This window comes from Protopterus annectens, chromosome 1.part1 (assembly GCF_019279795.1).
Source record: "Protopterus annectens isolate FY-2018-M chromosome 1.part1, PAN1.0, whole genome shotgun sequence".
Lineage (NCBI taxonomy): Eukaryota > Metazoa > Chordata > Ceratodontiformes > Protopteridae > Protopterus > Protopterus annectens.
Genome location: NC_056726.1, coordinates 473,169,836 through 473,192,004, shown reverse-complemented (window position 1 = coordinate 473,192,004; position 22,169 = coordinate 473,169,836). Strand labels below are relative to the sequence as shown.

At 40.7% G+C, this 22,169-nt stretch overlaps 1 protein-coding gene across 2 annotated transcripts in view; it reads left to right on the top strand.

The window, feature by feature from the left end:
• The window catches only part of MOCS3 (molybdenum cofactor synthesis 3), an 851,577-nt gene that overhangs the window by 418,988 nt on the left and 410,420 nt on the right, over positions 1–22,169 (top strand). For both annotated transcript variants that reach the window (XM_044076166.1, XM_044076158.1), the window contains exon 6: positions 14,298–14,415. In XM_044076166.1, the coding sequence (XP_043932101.1) occupies positions 14,298–14,415 (118 nt within the window). The remainder of the gene's footprint in view (positions 1–14,297; positions 14,416–22,169) is intronic.

Sequence of the window (22,169 nt, the reverse complement as noted above, 5' to 3'; positions counted from 1 at the left end):
GGTATTCCTGATTCTCCTAGTCTGTCCCTGTGCTTTTTTTCTGTCTCTCTCTGGGCTTTGTCACATTTACTTAGGTGCCCTACAAATGTCTTCCTTTAGTTCCTTTGTAATTTGATTTTCTTTTCCCAATCCTTTTTAAGCTGCACTGATTGATTCTTATAGTTACCATGCAAAATACTGTGCATCCTGTTTATTATCGCTATATTGGTGAAAGAATGTTATTATCTCCAGTACAAACTCCCACCAGGGCCGTTCTTTCACTTATTATTCTCTTTTGCTTTCTGTCTGTCTGTGTTGTCAGTTCCTACAAGTCAAGTGATTCCTTAGTTTTCTCCTACTAAGATTTTTCCATCCCATTATCTCTCTTCCCGGTACCTAGTTTCTTAGCTAATTTTCTGCAGTTGCTTATAACCATCTCCTGCCTAATCTGTGAACCACTGTATTGTATATCTCTATTGGGAGAATCTCCTTGCTAAATTTCTGTACTACTTTAGTGTTTACTAAATTTCCTGTCACTTTATAGATGCAATATTCTGTATGATTTTACTATATTCCTTAATGGCTTGCATCCTTAATACTACTTTCTATCATTTTGTGCCACTTTCATCTTTTTTTGTTTAAGCTTTCATGTATATACCAAAGTTTCTTTTAAATACAAACCTCATCTGTGTGGTCTTCAAATCTGGTAGTCCTAATCTGCCTTGTTCTTTAGGAAGAAATCACCTTTCTTTTTTAACTACTGCCATTTCCTCTCCTAAATAAACTCTTCCAATTCCTTATTTATTTAATATTTATATATTTTATTTATTTGTTCCATTTGATCACCTGGAAAGTCTGACTGAGCAATAAAAACCCTTTTCAGCTGAGGCCAATGGAGAAAAGCTTCCTGTGACATAAATGTATATACATTAAGATGTAATATAGAGAGATAGCAAACATCTCTGCTTAGATAAAAGCAAAATAATAAAATCCCTATTTACATACAATGTACAGGGCTGCATTCACATTACAATTTACAATATCCAGAGTTTCATTCTCATTGCATTATACTAATAACAGTGATGGATATTTATATGCAGACTTCACTTAGATTCACAAAAGAAGAACAAATATAATTATACAGTTATATATAATGTAATTGTCATCAACAACATATCTGGCTGCTAAAACTGTCTCTGCCTGGTGTACATAATATAACCAAAGGAAGTCCAAAACATTTTTACTGCTCATATCTTAATGTTCAAGTCCATGATCTTTTTCTGTAATTCTCATTTAATTAAGCACATGTTGGAGAAGACTGTCATGAACAAGTCTTTTTAACGCATATATTAAATGATTTCATTTTGTCATAATCTTTATAAACAGAGATACTATTAAACTAACTCATGTGTAGGCCCAAAATTGATTACTGTTGCCTTCATTTTATCTTCATTTATTTTGTTATCCTGAAATTGTATTGAAATATTCCTTCCTCAGGTTTTTTCCGCCCACTGGTTGTTGTTGTTGTCTTTCGGCTTTTCCCGGTTAGGGGTCACCACAGCGGAACTCCGGTCCGCTAATGATTGGCAGTAGATTTTGACGAATGCTGAGGTGCCAGCTCGACGTTCAGCCTTCAATGAAGACACGCCCATTTACGCATGTCTTTCAAACGCCCACCCAACCACGGGGAGGACATGCAGACTCCACACAGAAGGCACTCCCCGCACTCCAACCGAGAGTCGAATGGGAGAACCTCTTGCTGTGAGGCAACAACACTACTGCTGCACCTTTATACCAAATACTTATTTTCTCTGCTTCTCCTTTTCTCTTTACTAGACTAAGTTTACACCATATTACCCTTTTTCTCTGTTTCTCTGTACTGTTTACTCTTCATTGTTTCTTTGCCTCCTCTTTACTGTTTGCAAACATCTTCCTAATTTTGTTTATAACTGTTCTTATTTTTATTATCTACAACATGTATGTACGTGCCCAATATGCTACTTTTGTCTGTGATGTGTACTGTGTTTAATTTATATAGAGTATGTTCACAGGTAACAACTGACAAAGTTATTTTCTGTTATATACACTTGTTTTTCTCAAGCAACTGTTGTCTATGTTACATAATGTTTTAAGTAATGTACTATTCGGAGCTTTACTCCGCGGGTCTCTGCTCAAAAAGGGCTTTGCCCATTCAGACTAACCCAGTTAACAAATGTCAAGTAAATAAATAAATACATAAGTAAATATTCTGCAACACTGAAATATGTTGATCTGGCTGTGTAAAATACAATATATCATCAAATTTCAACAGGGTTACTTTTTCTTCATTACCACGCCAGTTGTATTCCTGGTTGAGTCCCTTACTTTTCTATCTAAAGACTCCAAGCATAAAGCAAATTAACAGAGGGAAAAATACATATTTGCAGTGTTCCCCTGCTCAAATTCAGTTTTCTGATAGCCCCCCCCCACCACACACCTTTATTCTTACCTCTTTTCCTTCATGGGAAATGCAAAGGCTGCCATTGATCTGAACATAAAATCCCAAAGGACCTCACTGAATATTCGTTCTATATCCAGTCTCACTAACAATAATGGAATGTTTTCATATTTTGATTCCCTCTGAGTCACTGTTCTATTAATATTGTCAAATGTCTGTCTCCTTTCCATAAAGCTACATTGATCCAAGCCTATCTTTTTCTGACAGTTTTACTATTCTGTTGGTTAAAATAAACATTTTTATAATTATAATTTTAAATAGAAATTGGTTTATATGAGACTGGGTTTGTGGGGTCTTTTCCCTTCTTTCTTCAGTAATGCAACCATTACTTTTCTTAAGGATGCCAGCAGTACTGTAAGAATGCAGTCTATTCTGTGTGATTTCCATTTCCCTGTCAATTGGCATGCATCATAATTTTGTTTCTTCTCTAAATGGCATATCAGCAATTGAAGTTTAACTTTATCACTGGCAAATCTAAATCCTCTTTAAATATTTCCAGTTGCACCTTGTCATAACTGCCCTATTCCTCAGCCTTGTATAAATATTCATTACATTTCCACAGTATTTCTATTATCTCACAAGATCTCGTTATTTTGCTTGTCATATGGTCCCTAAGTGTTAATATTGTTATATCTACTTTCTGTTGCCTTAATCATTGTTTTAAAATTGATGTATTCTTTGATAGCAGCTTAACAGCATTTTTCTAAAGTCATGTATATTGCCTAAATTCTCAATTATTTTTCCCAGCACTCTGCAGTCATTCTTCCGCCTGCTCCGAAATATTACCCTTTTTATTCTGCAGTGATTTAACTTTGTCCAGCCCTTCTGTTAGCTATTCTCCTTCTCCCATTTTTGTTCTCCTTCATTTCTACTGCATTTGTAAATCTCAGCGTGTCCCAAGATGTTCTTCGTGTTTCACTGTTGCAGTCATTGCATTTGGGTTATCTGCTTGCAGATAGCCCTCAGTCAGCCTGATTAACAAAGTCTTGGGTCCTGCGTCAGTTGCTGTCCCTTCTTCCATGACATCAGGGGTATAAAACATGCAGCCAACGCCATTACATCAGTCTTTCTTGCTGTGCGGTGCCCGAAGCAGAAGCAGTTCACAAGTGCCGGTCGGCCGACTCCTGAAATTTTTGTTTTCGAGTTTCAGAACCGAAGTCTTTAACTAAAGCTAAGTACCCTGTTGGGGAAACTTTTTTTTGCTACTTACCGATGTCAGTAAAAGTTAATAATTGCATTACTTGTGGAAAGCAAATACCTCATGAAGATTTTCATTCGTATTGTATTCCCTGACCACGACATACCTTGCTGTAGGTTTTGTGCTTTACGTAGTCAGCGCACTATCCATCGTCGGTATATTTTCGCCTCTGAATATTTCGGTTCTCAGTTTAATTATCCAGAAATGTCATTGGTTTGTCATCCGATTACCGGATTCTAAAAAAACGCAAAGATAAAGACATAGACAGGCTGCCAAGGTCCAAAACTGCCGACGACACTTCTCCTAAGCCAGTCGCCAGTTCGCCGATACTCAGTGAGGTGCTTTCGCAGCCCCTGATACCCGCTACTTCTGATTCGCAGGCCTCTACTGAGACCCATTCAGAGTCAGGTATGCCACAAGGTGCTTCAGCTTTGGAACTCTACCTTGGATGGGTCCGGAGCCACAGTGCAGGCACCGGCTTCTGAGGGTGTATTCAGGCTTATGGACTTGCATATTAAACCAATGCCTCCTAGGCCTAAATCTCCATCCATGCCTAAAAAACGATGCTCAGGCCTTTATGCCTAAAAAAGAAATAAGAATGGCTGAAGATCTAATAACCCTAATCAGAGGTAGCCAACCCCCCCCCCCCCACTTCTACGAGGCCTAGGACTGAAGTTGATTATGAATCTTCTGATCAGGATTGTTTTTTCTGATTCTTCTGATGATCTGGATTTGCCCTTATCTACTTATGAAGATAGTGATGCAGAGGAATCCATTCCCTCTGCTTCCCCTCCTGAGGATTTTTCTTTTGGGGAAACCTTACATACTCTAAGGGAACATTTCCACTGGGAAAGCCAGGATTTTTCTGATTCAAAAAAGAGGCTTAGGGATTTCCTTCTTCTACCTCAGCATAGGCCTTTAGCTATTCCTCCTGTAATAGACATTGTTGATGATGCTTTTTCGGAATCTAGTTTGGCCCCTGATTCCCTGCCTCCTGCTCCCAGAAAACCTGACAGACACTACAGGGTCCCTGAGTCCCACAAGTTCCTTTTTAAAAATCCTATTGCAGATCCAGAGACTATTTCACAGGGGCCCAAGGGCATTAAGGCTTCTACTGCTAAAAATCCTACCCCTTCTGATAGAGACTCCAGGGCGCTGGATAGATGGGGTAAGAAGGTTTACACTTCTGCAACCTTGGCCATTAGGGCTTTAAACTGCCAGTTTCATATATTAAAGTATCAGCGACATGTTATTGGACTGCTTAAACAGAAAATGATGTTGATTCCTGACTGTGTGGAAAATAAAGAATTACAGGATTTAATACATTCTGCAGAACAAGTTGGAAAACATACTTTGCAATGTGGTTTTGATTCCTTAGAGGCCTCTTGCAGGGCTGCTGTTACTGGATCTGTGCTCAGAAGGCATGCTTGTCTTAAGGAGCAATCTTTTCCTGATCATGTTAAAGCTAAATTGTTGGATGCTCCTTTAAATCAGGACCGCCTGTTTGGCAACAAGGCTGAGGAAGTTCTTAAAAAGATGGAAGATAAAGCTAAATCTATGCAAACTGTTAAATATTTTTTGCAAGTTCATCCTCCTAGATTTAGTAAGCACTGGCCCTCTAAGAATTGGTCCTTTCTAGCCCCTTCCAGGTCTTCTCAAGCTAAACCCAGATACAGCAAAAATCCCAGGTTTCAGTCCCAGGAGACACACAGAACTAAGCAGTGGGGGGCCTCCACTTCCAAATCTGGGAATAATAAGACTCTCCCCTATGGTAAACTGTCTCAATGACTTCCTTTTAAAATTTCCAAGCACTTATCAACTGCCCCTTTGGGGGGAAAGGTTGCTCTTCATGCAAAGAATTGGGAACTCATTACCCAGGACAAATGGGTTTTAAATATAGTGTTCCAGGGATACAGATTTTACTTCCACACGTTGCCAACACCAAGCGGGTGGCCAGACCTACCCCTAAATCAGCGAGCAGAGGCCCAAAAACAAGTACTTTCTCTCTTAAGCATGGGGGCTATTCAACCGGTACCAGAAGAGGAAAAGGCACAAGGTTTCTATGCCAGGCTTTTCCTGGTACCCAGAAAAGACGAATCATGGCATCCAATTCTAGACCTGTCTACTCTAAACACCTTTTTGGAGATTCCAAAAATCAAGATACTGACTCTTCACCAATTACTTCCTATGCTAGGCAAAGATGCCTGGTTGGCAACTCTAGATTTAAAAGAAGCATACCTGCACATCCCATTCAGGGAATCTTGCAGAAGATACCTACGCTTCAAAGCAGGCTACACGCACTATCAGTTCTCTGCACTGCCCTTTGGCTTATTTACTGAGCCCAGGGTATTCATAAAGTGCCTAGCTCCAGTTATTGCATTTTGCAGACAAAGAAATATTCAAATATACCCATACCTGGACGATTGTCTAATTCAGACAGAAAGCCAGGACATCATTTTGAATCATCTGGCCTTTGTACAAAGGGTTCTAACTTGTCTGGGGTACATCATAAATGAAAAGAAATCACACCTGGTACCCTGTCAACGAATGATATTCCTGGGAGCAAGCTTGAATACAGCTTCCCAGATGGCTTACCTCACGCCAGAGAAACAAATTAATTTATAGGTTCATAGTAGGTAGGTACTAAGCTATTGGCCCTAGGGCCTATATAAGCCTAGCCAAACAGTACCCTGGCTTTTGCCACCCAAGAAAATTGTTTTCCTGTGCCCCTGTCAAGCAGACCCACAGAAGTGATCCCCGAGGGGAATTTCCCATCTCCCATCCAATCATCAAGATTTTTCTTGAAGACTGCTAATGAGGAGCTTTGTTTGATATAGATAGGTAGTTTGTTCCAGAATATGGGAAGTCTCTGAGTCAGGAATTTATCCCTCCAGCATGTTCTGTTTATTTATTGTTTAGGTCCCTAGAGCATGTAGCTCAGAGGGATTGGCATTTCTTTACGTGGAGCATGTCCAACAGCTCTGGGTTTGACATAGCTTTGTAAGTTAGGCAGAGATTGCCTCTGACTAGGCGATATGCGACAGAGTAAAGCTGGAGTTATTTGAGACTGTCTGTGTAGGGCATCTGTTTGAGGCCAGTAATCCTCTTTGTGAGGTATTTCTGTGGCCTTTCCAGTTGTTGTAGATGTCTTGTGAGGTACATACCAAAAGGGGCGTTGTACTCTGTAACGGGTCTAATGAGTGATGAGTAGAGGGGAACAATGACCTCTTTTTTCCTGGATGAGAAACCTTTTGTGATGAGGTGTGCCACATAGAATGATTTCCTGACTACTGTGGCAATGTGATTATCAAAGGAGAGACTACTGTCCACCTGTGTCCCAAGGTCTCTTATCACACTTTTGGTGTTAAGTAGACTACCGCCTATATGGTAGTTCATGGGTACAGAGTTTTTGCCAAAAGGGATGACGGTGCACTTTTTGGCATTGAGCTTGAGGCCATGGCTTTGACACCAGGCATCTATCTCAGTGAGGCCCTTTTGTAGGATGTCCACATCATTAGGGTTTTGATTATGGCTCCTAGTTTGCAGTCATCTGCAAACTTTGTTAGCCAAAGACCTTCTGTGTTAGCCTGTACTTCAGAGAAGTAGATACCAAACAGGAGAGGACATAGGACTGAACCCTGTGGTACTCCACTTGTCACTGGTCTGAAGTTGGATTTAGTGTCTGCTACTTTTACAGTGTGGTTTCGGACAGTGAGCCAGTTGGCAACCCATCTTGTGACATAGGGATTTATACCTAGTTTAATGAGTTTGTCTATAATTCCAGAGTGGGGGATGGTGTCAAAAGCCTTGGCGAGATCTAGATAGGCTGTGTGTACCACCTTACCCTCATGTACAGCTTTGGTGAACACTTCAAAGAAGTCTATCAGGTTTAGGAGACATGATCAGCCTTTTACAAAACCTGAACTGGGGATGGTCTAGAGTTTGGAGATTACCAGTGTCATTGTTTATAAGTTCCAACCTACTTCAAACAAATGGCCACAAAAACCCTGCTATCTGCAAGACAAATACTGCAAGCCTTGGGGTTCATGGCCTCCTGCATTCTTCTAATTCCATATGCAAGACTGCATATGAGGAAACTACAGTGGTATCTAAAAGGCCTATGGTGTCAACATTCTCAGGATCTAGAAACAATGATTCCTATCATACCCTGCCTATGCCTAGAGTTCCTTTGGTGGGCAGAGGCCTGCCACCAAAACAAGGGACTACCTTTCACACCCCCCCCCTGCCGAACAAACCCTAACAACAGATGCATCAGAGTATGCATGGGGGGCTCACCTGGCAGGGAAGTGCATTCAGGGCAAATGGAACCCAAGTCAAATGCACCTGCATACCAATCAAAAAGAAATGTTAGCTGTACAGAATGCTCTGACAGCCTTCAAGGACCACATTCTTCCAGGACAACCAATGGTAAAGACAGACAACACCACTGTTACATGGTACATAAACAAGCAGGGGGGTACACATTCTTACCCCCTCTGCAGACTAGCCATGGCATTGTGGAACACAGCCTTGAGCTACCAAGTGCACCTACAACTCAATTCCTGCCAGGAAAATTAAATTCACTGGCAGATAAACTAAGCAGAAACCTCATGGACCCACACAATTGGAAACTGGAACCAAGGATTTTCAACATGTTGACAAGCAAATGGGGAAGCCCAGATATACACTTGTTTGCCTCTCCCCAGAACTACCAATTAAACAATTTTGCACAAGGACTCCCCACAAACAAGCCTGGAAAGTGGATGCTCTGTCCTTTAGCTGGAAAAACCTATCAGTCTGTGCCTTCCCCCCTCTGCCTCTGCTCTCCAAAGTGCTACTAAAAATTAAACAGGACAAACCAAGGATGATTTTGATTGCTCCAGACTGGTTGCGCCAACACTGGTACCCCCTCCTGCGCAGTGTGTCACTGTTATCCCCATGGCACCTCCCTCAGACTCCTTCCCTGTTGTCTCAGCAGGGGAACCAGATTCTGCACCCTCAGCTTCTAACCCTGAACCTTGCAGCCTGGCTAATTACATAATCTCTCCTTTACCATCCCTCAGTAAACCTGTGATGGATATCATTTTAGAGGCAAGGAGGCCTAGTACTAGAAAATCTTTTGCTGAAAAGTGGAAAAGATTCTGTGCCTTGAACCAATCTCAAGGGATGAGCACAGCAGCGCCCAATTTACCTCAGATTTTACAATACTTAACTGAGATGCTTCACAAGGCCTGTCTTTTTCCTCCATTAAAATCCACGCCTCAGCCATTTCAGCTCATTATAACACAGAAACTCCTCTCTTCTCTCATCCACTGCTCAAGCGGTTCCTCAGAGGGGCCAAAATTTTGAGACCACTCAGGAGAGTTCCAACCCCAGACTGGGACCTTAACTTTGTCTTGGAGAAACTCACTCTACCTCCTTTCGAGCCAGCTGCTACTGCAGACTTAAAATTTCTTTCTTGGAAAACAGCTTTTCTTTTAGCAATCACTTCAGCAAGAAGGGTATCTGAATTACAGGCCCTTATGGCAGTGGAACCTTTCATCATCTTTCATGCGGACAGGGTGTCCCTCAGAACCAGTCCGTCCTTCATGTCCAAGGTGGTATCCAGTGTGGCTCTTAATCAGTCCATTCATTTGCCAACCTTCTTTCCCAATCCACAGAATAAAGGGGAACAGATACTGCATTCCTTAGATGTGCAGACAACTTAGATTCTACTTGGACAGGACTAAACCTCAAAGGAAATCTGAACAACTGCTGGTGGCATTTGCCGCAGGGGCAGAGGGAAAGGCTATTTCAAAGCAAACCATTTCTAAATGGATAAGCCATTGCATTCATTTCTGCTATAAGCACCATGAAAAACCTATCCCCCAGGGGCTGCATCTACCTCTAAAGCCTTTCTCAGAGGCGTCCCTACCAGGGACATCCTAGAAGCTGCTACCTGAAGTTCTGTACATACTTTCACCAAGCATTATCATTTGCCAATTTTCACTAAATCCAGAGCTGGCTTTGCCACTGCAGTCTTGCAGGGCCTTTTAGCTGGCCCTAATGCTATCTAAATTCCTTAAGCTCAGTGCCAACAAATGTGTCATCATCCCCTTTGGGAAAAACCCTGTTCCCATGAATTACCACATCAGTGGTAGTCCTCTGAACACGGAAGGCGTTATAAAAGATCTGGGAACACAAGTTGACAGCAACCTCTCTTTTGAGCACCACTTTGCCACTGTGGTCAGAAAGTCCTTCTATGTGGCACATCTCATTACTAAGGGTTTTGCATCCAGGAAGAAAGAGGTCATTGTCTCCCTCTACTCTTCCTTCATTAGGCCAATCATTGAGTACAATGCCCCATTTGGCATGTACCTCAATAAACACATTCAACAACTGGAGAAGCCGCAAAAGTACCTCACAAACAGGATCCTAGACCTTAAACATTTGTCTTATATGGACAGACTCAAAAAACTCCAACTATTCTGTGTCGCAAATCGCCTACTTAGAGGCAATCTCTGCTTGACTTACAAAGCCAGGTCTGACCCAGCTCTGTTAGAAATGCTACGTCTAAAGACATCCCAATCCCTCCGCACCACACGCTCCAGTGACCTCAATCTTATTACCACAATCAACAGAACATACTGGAGGGACAGGTTCATAACCCAGAGACTGCCCATGCTATGGAATAGACTTCCCATACATGTCAAATAGAGCACCTCACTGCCCCTCTTCAAGAGAAATCTTGATGAGTGGATGGGAAATAGAAAATTCACCCCAGGGACCACTCCAGTGGCTCTGCTCGACAAAGGCGGTGGGAACTAAGGTCGGTGGCACAATGCCAGGGTAATCCTCTGGGCTAGGCTTGTAAAGGCTCCAGGGCCATTAGCCTAGTACACACCTATGAACCTAAGTAATTCAGCTTAAGTAGGCAGGATCTGCCTTGATAAGTCCGAACTAGCTTGGGTCAGTTGTCCATTCTTGCATTAATGTGTTTTTTACACTGTTGTCTGTTGGAGAGAGGTATTTCTACAGCTGTCTATCAAATCAGCGTAATTCTTCTAGGCTAACCAGAAATCATATCGTGTATTTCTAGTGGATCCAGGCAAACCACTGAATTTGACATGCATTATGATTTGAATTCAGTGGTAGAATTAGCCATAATTGTGCATTAGGTTTCTTACTCTTTGGTGGGATGCACAAGAAAATGAATATTTTTTTAGTGTGCATCCAACATTAGGGGGTACTGCCAGCACAGCTAGCTGGAATTTTGTAAATAATTATATGTTATTTGTGAATATCAAGTTGATTTATACAAGAAGCTGATGTTAAAAATTTATTTTTTTGTTTATTTTATTTTTTTATTTAACATTTGTTAACTGGGAAAGTCCGACTTGGAACAAAGCCAATTTTCAGTGGAGGCCCAGGGAGAAACGCTCCAGATGCATGTCTTTGTAACATGGGGGGGGGAACCGGAGCATCCGGAGGAAACCCACACAAACGCAGGGACTACATGCAGACTCCACACAGAAGGAACCCCAGCCAAGAATCAAATCGGAGAACCTCTGGCTGTGAGGTGACAACGCTACCACTGCGCCGTCCAATTTAGAACTGTATGTCATGTGTATGTTAAACTGATTTGTACAGATGTTTGTGGTGAAACTGTATTTGTAAAGTGCTTGTGTTTGAAATGTATTCAGTGTGCCCTACTGGAGAGAACAGATATGTACGTGCACTATTGTAACTGTTTAAATGTATATGTTTTAATAGAGGAAACTGTAAATCAGGAGGTTAACCTCAGTCCACTAAACTTTAAAATATGTCTGAAATTAAAGTTAAAATATATGCTAGGCCATAAAGATGCTGCTATCTCACAGGTTTCAGTGCAGCCAGAGACACAAAGTCTGTACTAGGAAGATTTCTGTATTGTCTTTTGGGTGAACTAATTACCACTGTGGAAATGTGGAGGTATGAAATTGTTTTATGACTTCCAGTTACCTGCCACAGATCTGAGCAAAAGCACTTATGTGTGCATTTTTACAGGTAGGTGCTAAGTGCTGCCAGCTTACAGCACTGGGGGTTTGGATGGGAACTAAAAGTCAGATGACCAGAAGTGATGTCATTCTGCAAGTATTCTCAGAGGTAATATTTTAGATGTTATTTTGAGAAGTCTCTTAGTGAGACAGAGCATTCTGTCTTGGGCATGATAACTAGAAGATCCATTCACCACATCATCTGCCTTGCTCTGTTAAATAAGTAGGGAATAGTATTTAGTACTCCTATTTTCCATCTATATTAATGACCTTCAATCAGCAGTCCCACATATAATATGCAGATGACTCTACTATTATCTGTTCAGCCACCTCTCAAACTGAACTTAAATCTCTTACCCAAAAAGCTTTCAACACTGTAGAACAATGGTTCTCAAACCGATGCCTCCTCCTTAACTCAAAAAAAACTAAATTGCTACTCTTTACACCAACCCGAAACTCCACCCCTATTCATTTCACATTCACATCTAATGATGGTACTGTTATTTCCCCCGACACAACCACTAAACTCCTAGGAATAACAATAGACAACAACCTCAACTTTGATAGTCATATAAACAGCGCAATAAAATCAGTGAAGAAAAAAATGGGATCCCTTTATAGAATCAAGCCCTTTCTTACACCATTGGCTAGGACCACTATAGCCAGAACCCACTTAATCTCAACTCTACTCTATGCTTCCCCTATATATATATATATATATATATATATATATATATATATATATACTAACCTCAAGAACTTACGCTCCTCAAACAAACTGCTGATCAACACTTCTAGATCCAATAACGCATCAGGTGACTCCCTGTACTTTAACTCTGTAGGGAAACTATGGAATTTACTACCTACTGAACTTACAACTCAAATTTCTCTTTCACAGAAACTAAAGCTATACACACTGGCTATGCACCTGTACTAACCATGACTAACTTCCTTCCTTTTAAACTAATAATTACTTTGAAACTCGTAATACTACCCTAGAGCAACAAAATACCATAACATTGCTAATAAAATGTATGTATGTACTGCATATTGACCATCTCTTGTACATCACCTATTGATGCTTACTGCTAATGTTATCCTCACGGACTATTGCATTTGAATACAAAAAAAAAAAAACTTTTTATGCTTTTTTACAATTGTATCTTCTAATTTGATCTGTTATGACTTTTTGTATTTTTTTAATTGGATCTATTATGACTTTTATATCTCTTTTTATGTCTTTCTTGGAGCTTTTCTCCCCGGGCCTCTACTGAAAATAGACATGTATCCAGCTAGACTAGCCCGGTTAACAAATGTAAAATAAAATAAAAATAAAATAAATAGTGATTCTCTTAGATTCGGTCAGGAATATAGTGAAGCTTAGTTTAGATATTGTTTTTCTTTTTGTCTGAGCCTGTCCTTCAATGTTATTTGAAGTGTTTCCTGTGATTTAAACTCTGATGTCACATTGAACATATATTTAGTATTTTCTTGTTCTTTTATTATTTATTATTAAATATATTTAAACCTTTCATTGTGGCTGATCTTTGTAGAGATATTTAAGTTTTTGAGAGTACTTGCATATTTATTTGGTGACATTGTGTGATCCACTCCTAATTGCCTTGCTCTTGGTCAAACTACCATTTGTATTGATAGTAACATTACACAGTAAGATTGGACACCCTTTGTTACAGGCCTTAAAATAGCTGATAAGAAGTGACTGGTTGCATGGGGAAACTACTTTTTAGTCTGGGCAGAAGGGGGCATAGCTAGTAAATCTGTGCCAGCCTTTCCCAGGTGTGCGTGTGTGCGTGTGTGTGTGTGTGTGTGTGTGTGTGTGTGTGTGTGTGTGTGTGTGTGTGTGTGTGTGTGTGTGTGTGTGTGTGTGTGTGTGTGTGTGTGTGTGTGTGTGTGTGTGTGTGTGTGTGTGTGTGTGTGTGTGTGTGTAAGTAAATTAAACCTCCAAGGAGTGTGTATGTCAGCTACTTGGGCAGGGACACGAAGCACTGGTTGGACAGAGAGGGTGCTGGAGGTCTTGGCTTGGACACTCAGCTGAGATCTCAACTCTATAGCTGTGCCAGTGGGGAGTCTTATTGGGGATCTGGAGAAAGAAGGAGAAACCAGCCCCAGACTGTGTGTGTTTCCCGTGTGCTATTATGGGAAATTGTGCTTGATTGTGCTTGATGCAGAGAGCTGCATCTGGACATACTGTGTGTGTACATGTTATACTCCCAGTGAACTTTCCCCACAGGTGCCAGTGGTGAAGATTGAGGCTCCTTGATTACTTGCCCAGAGATGGAGTGTCGTCACAGTACCTACCCAACAAATGAAAAATAATTAAAAACAGCGCAGTTAAAAATATTAAATTGCATGTTTGTTTCTAGTGTACTCAATATTTTTACTCCATATAATTGTACTATTTGCAGTTGCATATTTCATGTTTGTTTTTTTTTTTTTGATGGAGTACTGCTGTATGGTCTGCCTTTTTTATTGTTATTGCTGTGATGGTTTTGGCAACTTTGACTTGCAGTTCATCCAGATGCCTGCCACCTAGGTTACTTGAGATATTTTCAAGATATAACGTGTTCTCTTTAACCCTTTCATTTATGTATGATATTGTTGCAGACTGTTCAGATAATGTTCCAACACGTTACCTTGTAAATGATGTCTGTGTTCTCAGAAAGAAGCCACTGGTATCTGCCAGTGCCCTTCGAATGGAAGGACAGGTAAGTGCCATATCATCATTTCATTTTATGTTAAAACAACATGAAATTAAATAATTTGGCACATAGTTTCCAGTAAATGTAGACAGTATTGCTAACTATTAGATTAACTGTGGGATCAGTTGATAACTTAGTAATGTCTCTGTGTCTTCTTAAATAATTAGATTTATTTGAGTCAGCGTTCCTCATTTTACTTGGTAAAATGTACAATGTACAAGTACATGATCACAAAATAGTACTAGTCTGGCTTATACATACTCTGCATCTATGAATTTGGGAACATGATACACATAGAAAGTACATAGCATTTGTAAAGACCTTAGTTGTGTTATCCCATTGTGTATTTTATCACTTTAACAAAATCTTTACTCAAAATGTGTTGCTTTAGCATAACTACTGATGTTGCTTGGAGAGACCTTCTTCAAAAGTGGAATATTCTGGTGCCCTCTGACATGGCTGCTCCAAAAATCTTTAGTGCCTACACATTGCTTTTGATAGCATTATTGCTTCCATAGATACTCGCTTCCTGTAGCTCTAGAAGGCATCTAGCAGTTGTTAATATACCTCACCTGCATGAAAAAATATCTCCACGTTCCAGACATCTTTTGGTCATTCTGCAAAAGTTGCCATTGTATAATTTTTACTACAGTGACAGACGTTATCATTCATGAGAATCTCTGCAGTACAGTGATGTTTTTAACCATTATATACAGTGAATGGCTCACTTTTATCCTAACAGCAGGGATGCATGTCCTCCAAAGAAGTTGAGTTTTTAAACAGGAATCTGCATTGTACTGTCATCTTATATCCTCTCGGGCATTATAGAGTTAAAGTTCTCTTTTGTAATCTGAACATGCAGCATCAGTCCCTAAAAGCCTAGAATGTGAAGGGCTCTGTTGGAGAGGCCAGAATTCTTCTCAAATTTTCCATCTATGTCAGTGGCTCCAATATTATTGAAAGTCAACAAAATTCATCCTTCTTTCTCTGATATGTTCAGGGTATTGGACAGATTTGGAAGAGGGGTTTACATCTCTACTAAGTAGGATGCAGTTTCAGTCATCTGTCCTTGATGCACTCGCATGGTTTGCATACATAGGCCTCAACAAAATTGGCATTGGCAGTCAGTTCAGCTTACAAGACTGACACCAGTATAATGCAGTATGTGGAACAATATCCTGAGTTCGTCACCACAGTACAAGTTAAAATCTCTAGTCGAGATAAAAAAATATATTTTAATATCCAAGATAAAAGCAACAAAAAAGCACAAATACAACAAGGCCTCTAAATAACGATAAGCCCTTTTGGCAAATTCTGCCTTCCTCAGGTATGGGGGATGCATCATTAAGGCTCTTTGCACCATCACTTTTATTAAGAAAATATACTTGGGTAAGGAACAAATAGCCACGGTGGTGCATCGGTAGCGTTGTCGCCTCACAGCAAGAGATTCTCCCGTTCGATTCTCGGGTGGAGCACCTTCTGTGTGGAGTCTGCTTGTCCTCTCCTCGGTCGAAAGACATGCATGAATGGGTGTGCCTTTGTTGAAGGTTGGGTGTCGGCACTATAAAAAAAATCGACTGCCAATCATTAGCGGACCGGAGTTCCGCTGTGGCGACCCCTAACCGAGAAAAGCCGAAAGAAAAACAACGTGGGTAAGGAACATGCACTGTGATAAGCATATTGAGTGGTAAATTCCTTGTGTCCCAGTTTATGCTTTGCATTTGTTGGGACAGACAAATATCCTCTGTTGTTTATGTATACACACACACACACACATATTTTGTTGATAATGATTGGGAGACTGACCCAATAGTACCCATTTCAGCCATGGCCTAGGATAAAAACGAAAAAAAATGTATTATGGAGTAGAGTGGAGTATATATAAATAAGTACGCTATAGAGAATAACAGAAATCTACAAATTGCAGGTAAAAGATGGCAAGAATAGTTAATAATTATGCAGTCCATTTACAAGTTCTCATCATATCTGTTTACCAGACTTTGTAAGGATCCCCCCAAACCCCAACATACTAAAGCAAGTAATGCATACATTGTCTACTTTCCTAAGCATGATTACCTGCACACACCTTGGTAATAATAATTTTTACTGTTTTGTCCAAATTTCAGAGACTGTAATATGTTACTGCTGTCTCTAATCAATATTTTGGATAATTTGTTTCACAGCCTGTTCATTGAAGCTTTATACATTTTGCTTTTGGTTCCATGTTACTTTCTGATAGGTGCTGTTTACTTAGAAAAAAATAGAAGTCTTTCTGTGTAATTCTTTGTAATGATCGCTTCCTACTTCAGAACTTTAAAGTTAGTAGCTTTCATTGTTGTTGTTCTGTTGAAGGCTGACTCACAATCTTTTTCATAGTTTCATATTGCATTGCAGGGCAAACTCTGCCAAATTTTATTTCACTACTGATGTAAGCAAATAGTTCAAAACTTTAGTTTTTAAGACTTCAGACCACCTTAGCACTTAACCAATAGCCTTATGCAGATCACCGCTAAACAGTATCTCTATTTTATTTGTGTTCTGAGAAACTCTTGTTCTTGATTCGTGGTTCTTCATAGGTTCATAGCTGTTTACTAGGCTAACAACCATAAGGACCTTTTCAAGCCTACGCATGCATCCCAAATCTCTAACAAGTCATGGTACCCTTTATAAGTGTAAGCAGGGACTTGGAAAATGAACCATTTGCAAGCAAGGCCTGAGATATGAACCATTTACAGGCTGCCTGTATCCATTAGAAACATAGGTGCCAAACCAGGGATATATTTCCTGTTCCCCATCCAGTTGTCCAAGTTATACTTGAACTGGATTATGGAGGAATTCTGCTTCACATGGATGGAGAGCCTGTACCAAAGAATGGGTATTCTCTGGGATACATACATGTCTGTCCAGCAGGTCATGTTTATATTACAGGCAAAGTTTAAGTCTTTAGAACGGGTAATTCTGATGCTGTTTATTTTGCAGATATGCAAGAGAGCCATAAGCATGGGGCTAACAATGCCTTGTATGCCAGGCATAGATCTCCCCTCCACAGCCTGTAGGAGACGGAATACAGGGATAGGGCCTTGAAGTGGTCTGCATAGTTACTTATGCCCTGCATTCTTTTAGTGAGGTGTTTCTGTGAGCATTCCAGTTGTTGGATATGCCTGATTACACCTGTCACCACTGGGCTTCCGGATATTGGGTAAGGCTCTTGCCACCCCCATAGTGCCTATTTTAGGCAAGGCTCAAAAGACAAACCCACCTCCTTAGAAAACAAAAATGGAAAAAAACTAAGGGTAATGCTGCTCAACGCCAGAAGTCTAAATCTCAAGATGCAGGCACTTGATGCACTCCTCAGCATGGAGAACATCGACGTCTGTGCAGTAACTGAAACCTGGTTCAAGGCTCCTGAGAGCACCCCAGCGCTACCAGGCTATACCTCGTATCATGCTTTTCGGCCCCAAAACCCGGGCCGAACCACAAAGGGAGGGGGAGTGTCCATATTCATAAAGGACACCCACACCTCCTGGTTAGTAGCAACACATGAAGCATCAGAAACCATACAGGTGCAACTTAACCATAGGCAAAACTGCTATACAACTGGTAGCATGTTACAGACCACCCTCCCAATCTCAAGAACCCCACTCAGCCTTCCTGAAGACATTGGAGGATATGAATGTATCACAAAATACCATCATACTGGGAGACTTCAACTACCCAAACATAGATTGGGTACATTATTCTAGCCCTAATACCCTAGCCCAAAGGTTCCTGGAATTCATAAATTCAAATGCACTGGAACAACTAGTCACCTCTCCCACTAGGGGAGATAATATACTAGACCTGATCATCACAAACATGGGGACAAAATGCTCCACACCGGAAGTCTACCCCTCACTAGTGAGATCTGACCACAAACTAATCACCCTGGATATACATATCCCACCTCCACCCCCAGCACAAAAGACCACAGTGAAAAACTTCTTAAAAGCAGACTTCACTCTTCTTAAGACTGAGATGGTATCCTTTAAGCCCACTGTGCCAGTGGATACCACATCCCACAATGCCGAATCCTTCACAAATGCTTTCTATGGACATCTCCAAGAATGCATGGATCATGCAATCCCAAACAAATCCAAGTCCCTCTCCACCAAATGTAAGCGTCCTGTCTGGTGGACCTCAGCCATAAACAAATTGTATAACAAAGAAGGAAGCTACTGCACGTCAGAGCGAAATCCCATGAAGGGAAGACATCTCTGATCAACATTAGCAGAAAACTACGTTCTCTCATAAAAACATCCAAGGCAAATTTTGAGAGAAAAATCGCTAAGGACACTAAAGATAACCACAAAGCCTTCTTCAGCTATGTTAGAAACCTGGGCGGAAACCCTCAGATATGCTCAGAGTTGGTTCACAACAACAAAAAATACACTGAACCCACAGATATTGCTAACATTCTGGCTGACAGGTTCAGTGCAAATTTCTCACCTCCTTCACCCCCAAAAGAAGAAATACTTATCCCAGCTGAATGTAATCTCCCTGTCATCTCAGATGTCCAAGTGAGAACCGGCCTAAACAAAGAAAAAAACACAGCATCAATGGGACCTGACGGTTTCCCGGGGTGCGTGTTACGTGAACTTCAAGAGGAGCTAAACCCACACATAAAAATGCTATTTAACCTTAGCCTTACTTCGGGATATGTACCTGAACACTGGCGTACAGCAACAGTGGTCCCACTCCACAAGGGGGGTGCCTCTACAGACCCTGGAAACTACCGCCCCATAAGCTTGACTAGCCTGGTCTGCAAAGCTATGGAAAGAATCATTATGGAACTCATAAACGGAGACATAGGGGACCTACAGATGCTTGACCCCACCCAGTTCGGCTTTGTAAAGGGCAGATCCTGCCTTTTAAACCTGGTTGACTTTTTCGAAACAGTCACTAGAGCCATTGATGAGGGCAAAGCAGTCCATACAGCATACCTGGACTTGGCTAAGCCCTTCGACACAATACCCCACTCAGGCATCATAGATAAGCTAAACAGCTTAAAAGTAAATCCTTATGTCACTAGATGGGTTGCAAACTGGCTAAAGGACCCATAAAGTTAAAATCGCTGGAGCAATATCAGACTCAAAGCCAGTCACAAGTGGTGTCCCACAGGGATCTGTCCTGGGACCCCTCTTGTTCGGCATTTATTTCTCAGATGTTAAAGCAAACATGGGAGGGCTGTGGCTGACAAAGTTCGCAGATGACTGCAAACTAGGCGCCATAGTCGATACACCAGCAGATACACACATCCTACAAAAAGGCCTCACTGAAACGGACAAATGGTGCCGTAGTCACGGCCTTAAACTAAATGCCAAAAAATGTATAGTCATCCCTTTTGGAAAAAACAAAGTACCCACAAATTATCACATAGACAGCAACCCACTGAGTACGGAAAAAGTAATCAGAGACCTAGGGACCCAAGTAGAGAGCGACCTCTCATTTGACACCCACGTTGCCAAAGTGGTTAGAAAAACATTCTACCTTGCACACCTCATCATGAAGGGTTTCACATCCCGATCCAAGGATGTCATTGTACCCCTATATTCCTCCCTCATCAGACCCATGATTGAGTACAATGCCCCATTTGGTATGTACCTCACCCGGCACTTGCAACAGCTGGAGAGACCACAAAAGTACCTCACCAAAAGGATCAAGGGTCTCCAACATATGTCTTATTCTGCCAGACTAAAGAAACTTCAGCTCTATTCAGTAGCATACCGCCTGCTCAGAGGTGATCTCTGCCTGACGTACAAGGCCATGTCCAATCAGGATCTGATGGACATGCTCCACCTCAAAAAAATCCAAATCCATCAGGACCACGAGAGCTAAAGACTTAAACCTCGGCACAAGTATGAATAGGACATGCTGGAGGGATAGATTCATAACCCAGAGGCTTCCCATGCTTTGGAACAGGATCCCAGTTCGTATTAGGCAGAGCCCCTCACTGACTCTCTTCAAGAGAAATCTTGATGAGTGGATGGGAGATCGTAAGTTTACCCCAGGGATCACATCTGTGTCACTGCTAGACAGGGGCACAGTAAACTAATTCTATTATATAAGGGGACCTTCACTGTGTCACTACTAGACAGAGGCACAGTATTCTAGATTTATTCTGTACATTTTTGTACCATTTCATGGGGTGGCAAAAGCCACATCACTATGGCTAGGCTTACAAATGCCCCAGGGCAGATAGCCTAGTACTATACTATGAAACTATGAAACTATTAGGTACATACCAATGGAGGCATTGTACTCAGTGATAGGTCTGATGAATGGAACATAATGAAAAAACTTCTGGAAATGAATAGTAGCCAAAAAACGTAGTTTATTCACTTAAAACAATAACATGAAGCACTTTTCGTTTGATCAGTGATACAAACTTCAGATATAAATTAATTTACTGTCCTACTCTGTTTAAATTAAAATCAAAAGTCATGTGATACCAGTCATTTAAATAATTCATTACTTAATTGATTCTTAAAGAGCTGATGGTATAACACAAGTTATAAAACGCAATCACGTATATCTTTTTACCATATATCCTTTTAAACATAAAACAGCCACAAATAACTGTCATGGACTATCATAGAGTATACAGTGGATGTGAAATTACAACTCCCTCAGTACATTGTGTATAATTGTTGACACAAGTTTCACTTAATGTCTCATCTGGTTAAGTTTTTTAACTTAAGGAAGCATAAAATGGAACAACTCTCATTTAAATTGGGCACATACAAGCATTGTTTTGCAGAATCCATAATAATTTTAGTTTTTCTAGTAAGATATTAATAGGACCCTCGCTCAAATCTGTGTACTTGGTCTATTACCATGAATTTAAAGTGATGTGTTGAACACTCACTGATATGCCTTGCTAGTGCATTTTCCATTTTAATTTTGTTTATACAATAGAGATGTTCGTATATATGTTTTTTCAGTTTCCGTTCAGTTTTTCCGATGTAAAAAGTGGGGCAGGACTGACACTGAGCTAAATACACCACTAGTTTAAAACTACAGTTGTATTTCTTGTTTAAATGATATGTGTTATTCTGAACTTTAAATTTACTACCTCTCTATATACTTACAATAGTTACATATTTCATATTTGAACATCCCTGTATTCTGTATCAAGTTAACTAGTGTTTTTTTTACACTGTGGATAATTTATCAAACAAAATCACGGTGTTGGACAGTACCATCAAGTCCGACATCGATTATAAAAGGATCTTCACCAGTCCTGAATAGCAGCTTAAAAAGTTGAGAGAGACTTAAATGAAAAAATTAAAACGTGACCAAATGCACTATTTAAATAAAACTGCATATCCAAATCCACCGAGTTCGCAGATTTGGGACAGGAACAGATTTATGGACACCCCTCTAGAACAGGTTGACAATAGTCCAACCCAAGAGGCGACATCACCAACTGCATCAATGAGCAGAGATGGAAGGAACAAGTACAACATTACACAGGTTAACGATAGCATTAAAACAAATACGGTTTCAAACAACAATTTTAAAGGCTCCTACGCATAAAAAGTTACTTCCTCATACCCAAATTTTCAAGCCCCAAGGGAACCAAAACCACAATCCGGGGAAAACCAACAACCAGCATGCATACGACACCAGGGGCAAGGCCAGGCAGAAAAGGTGATGTCTGACAAGGAATTAGAACTGCTACCTGGGGAAGCCAGCAATTAACATTGATTCAACACCAGGGG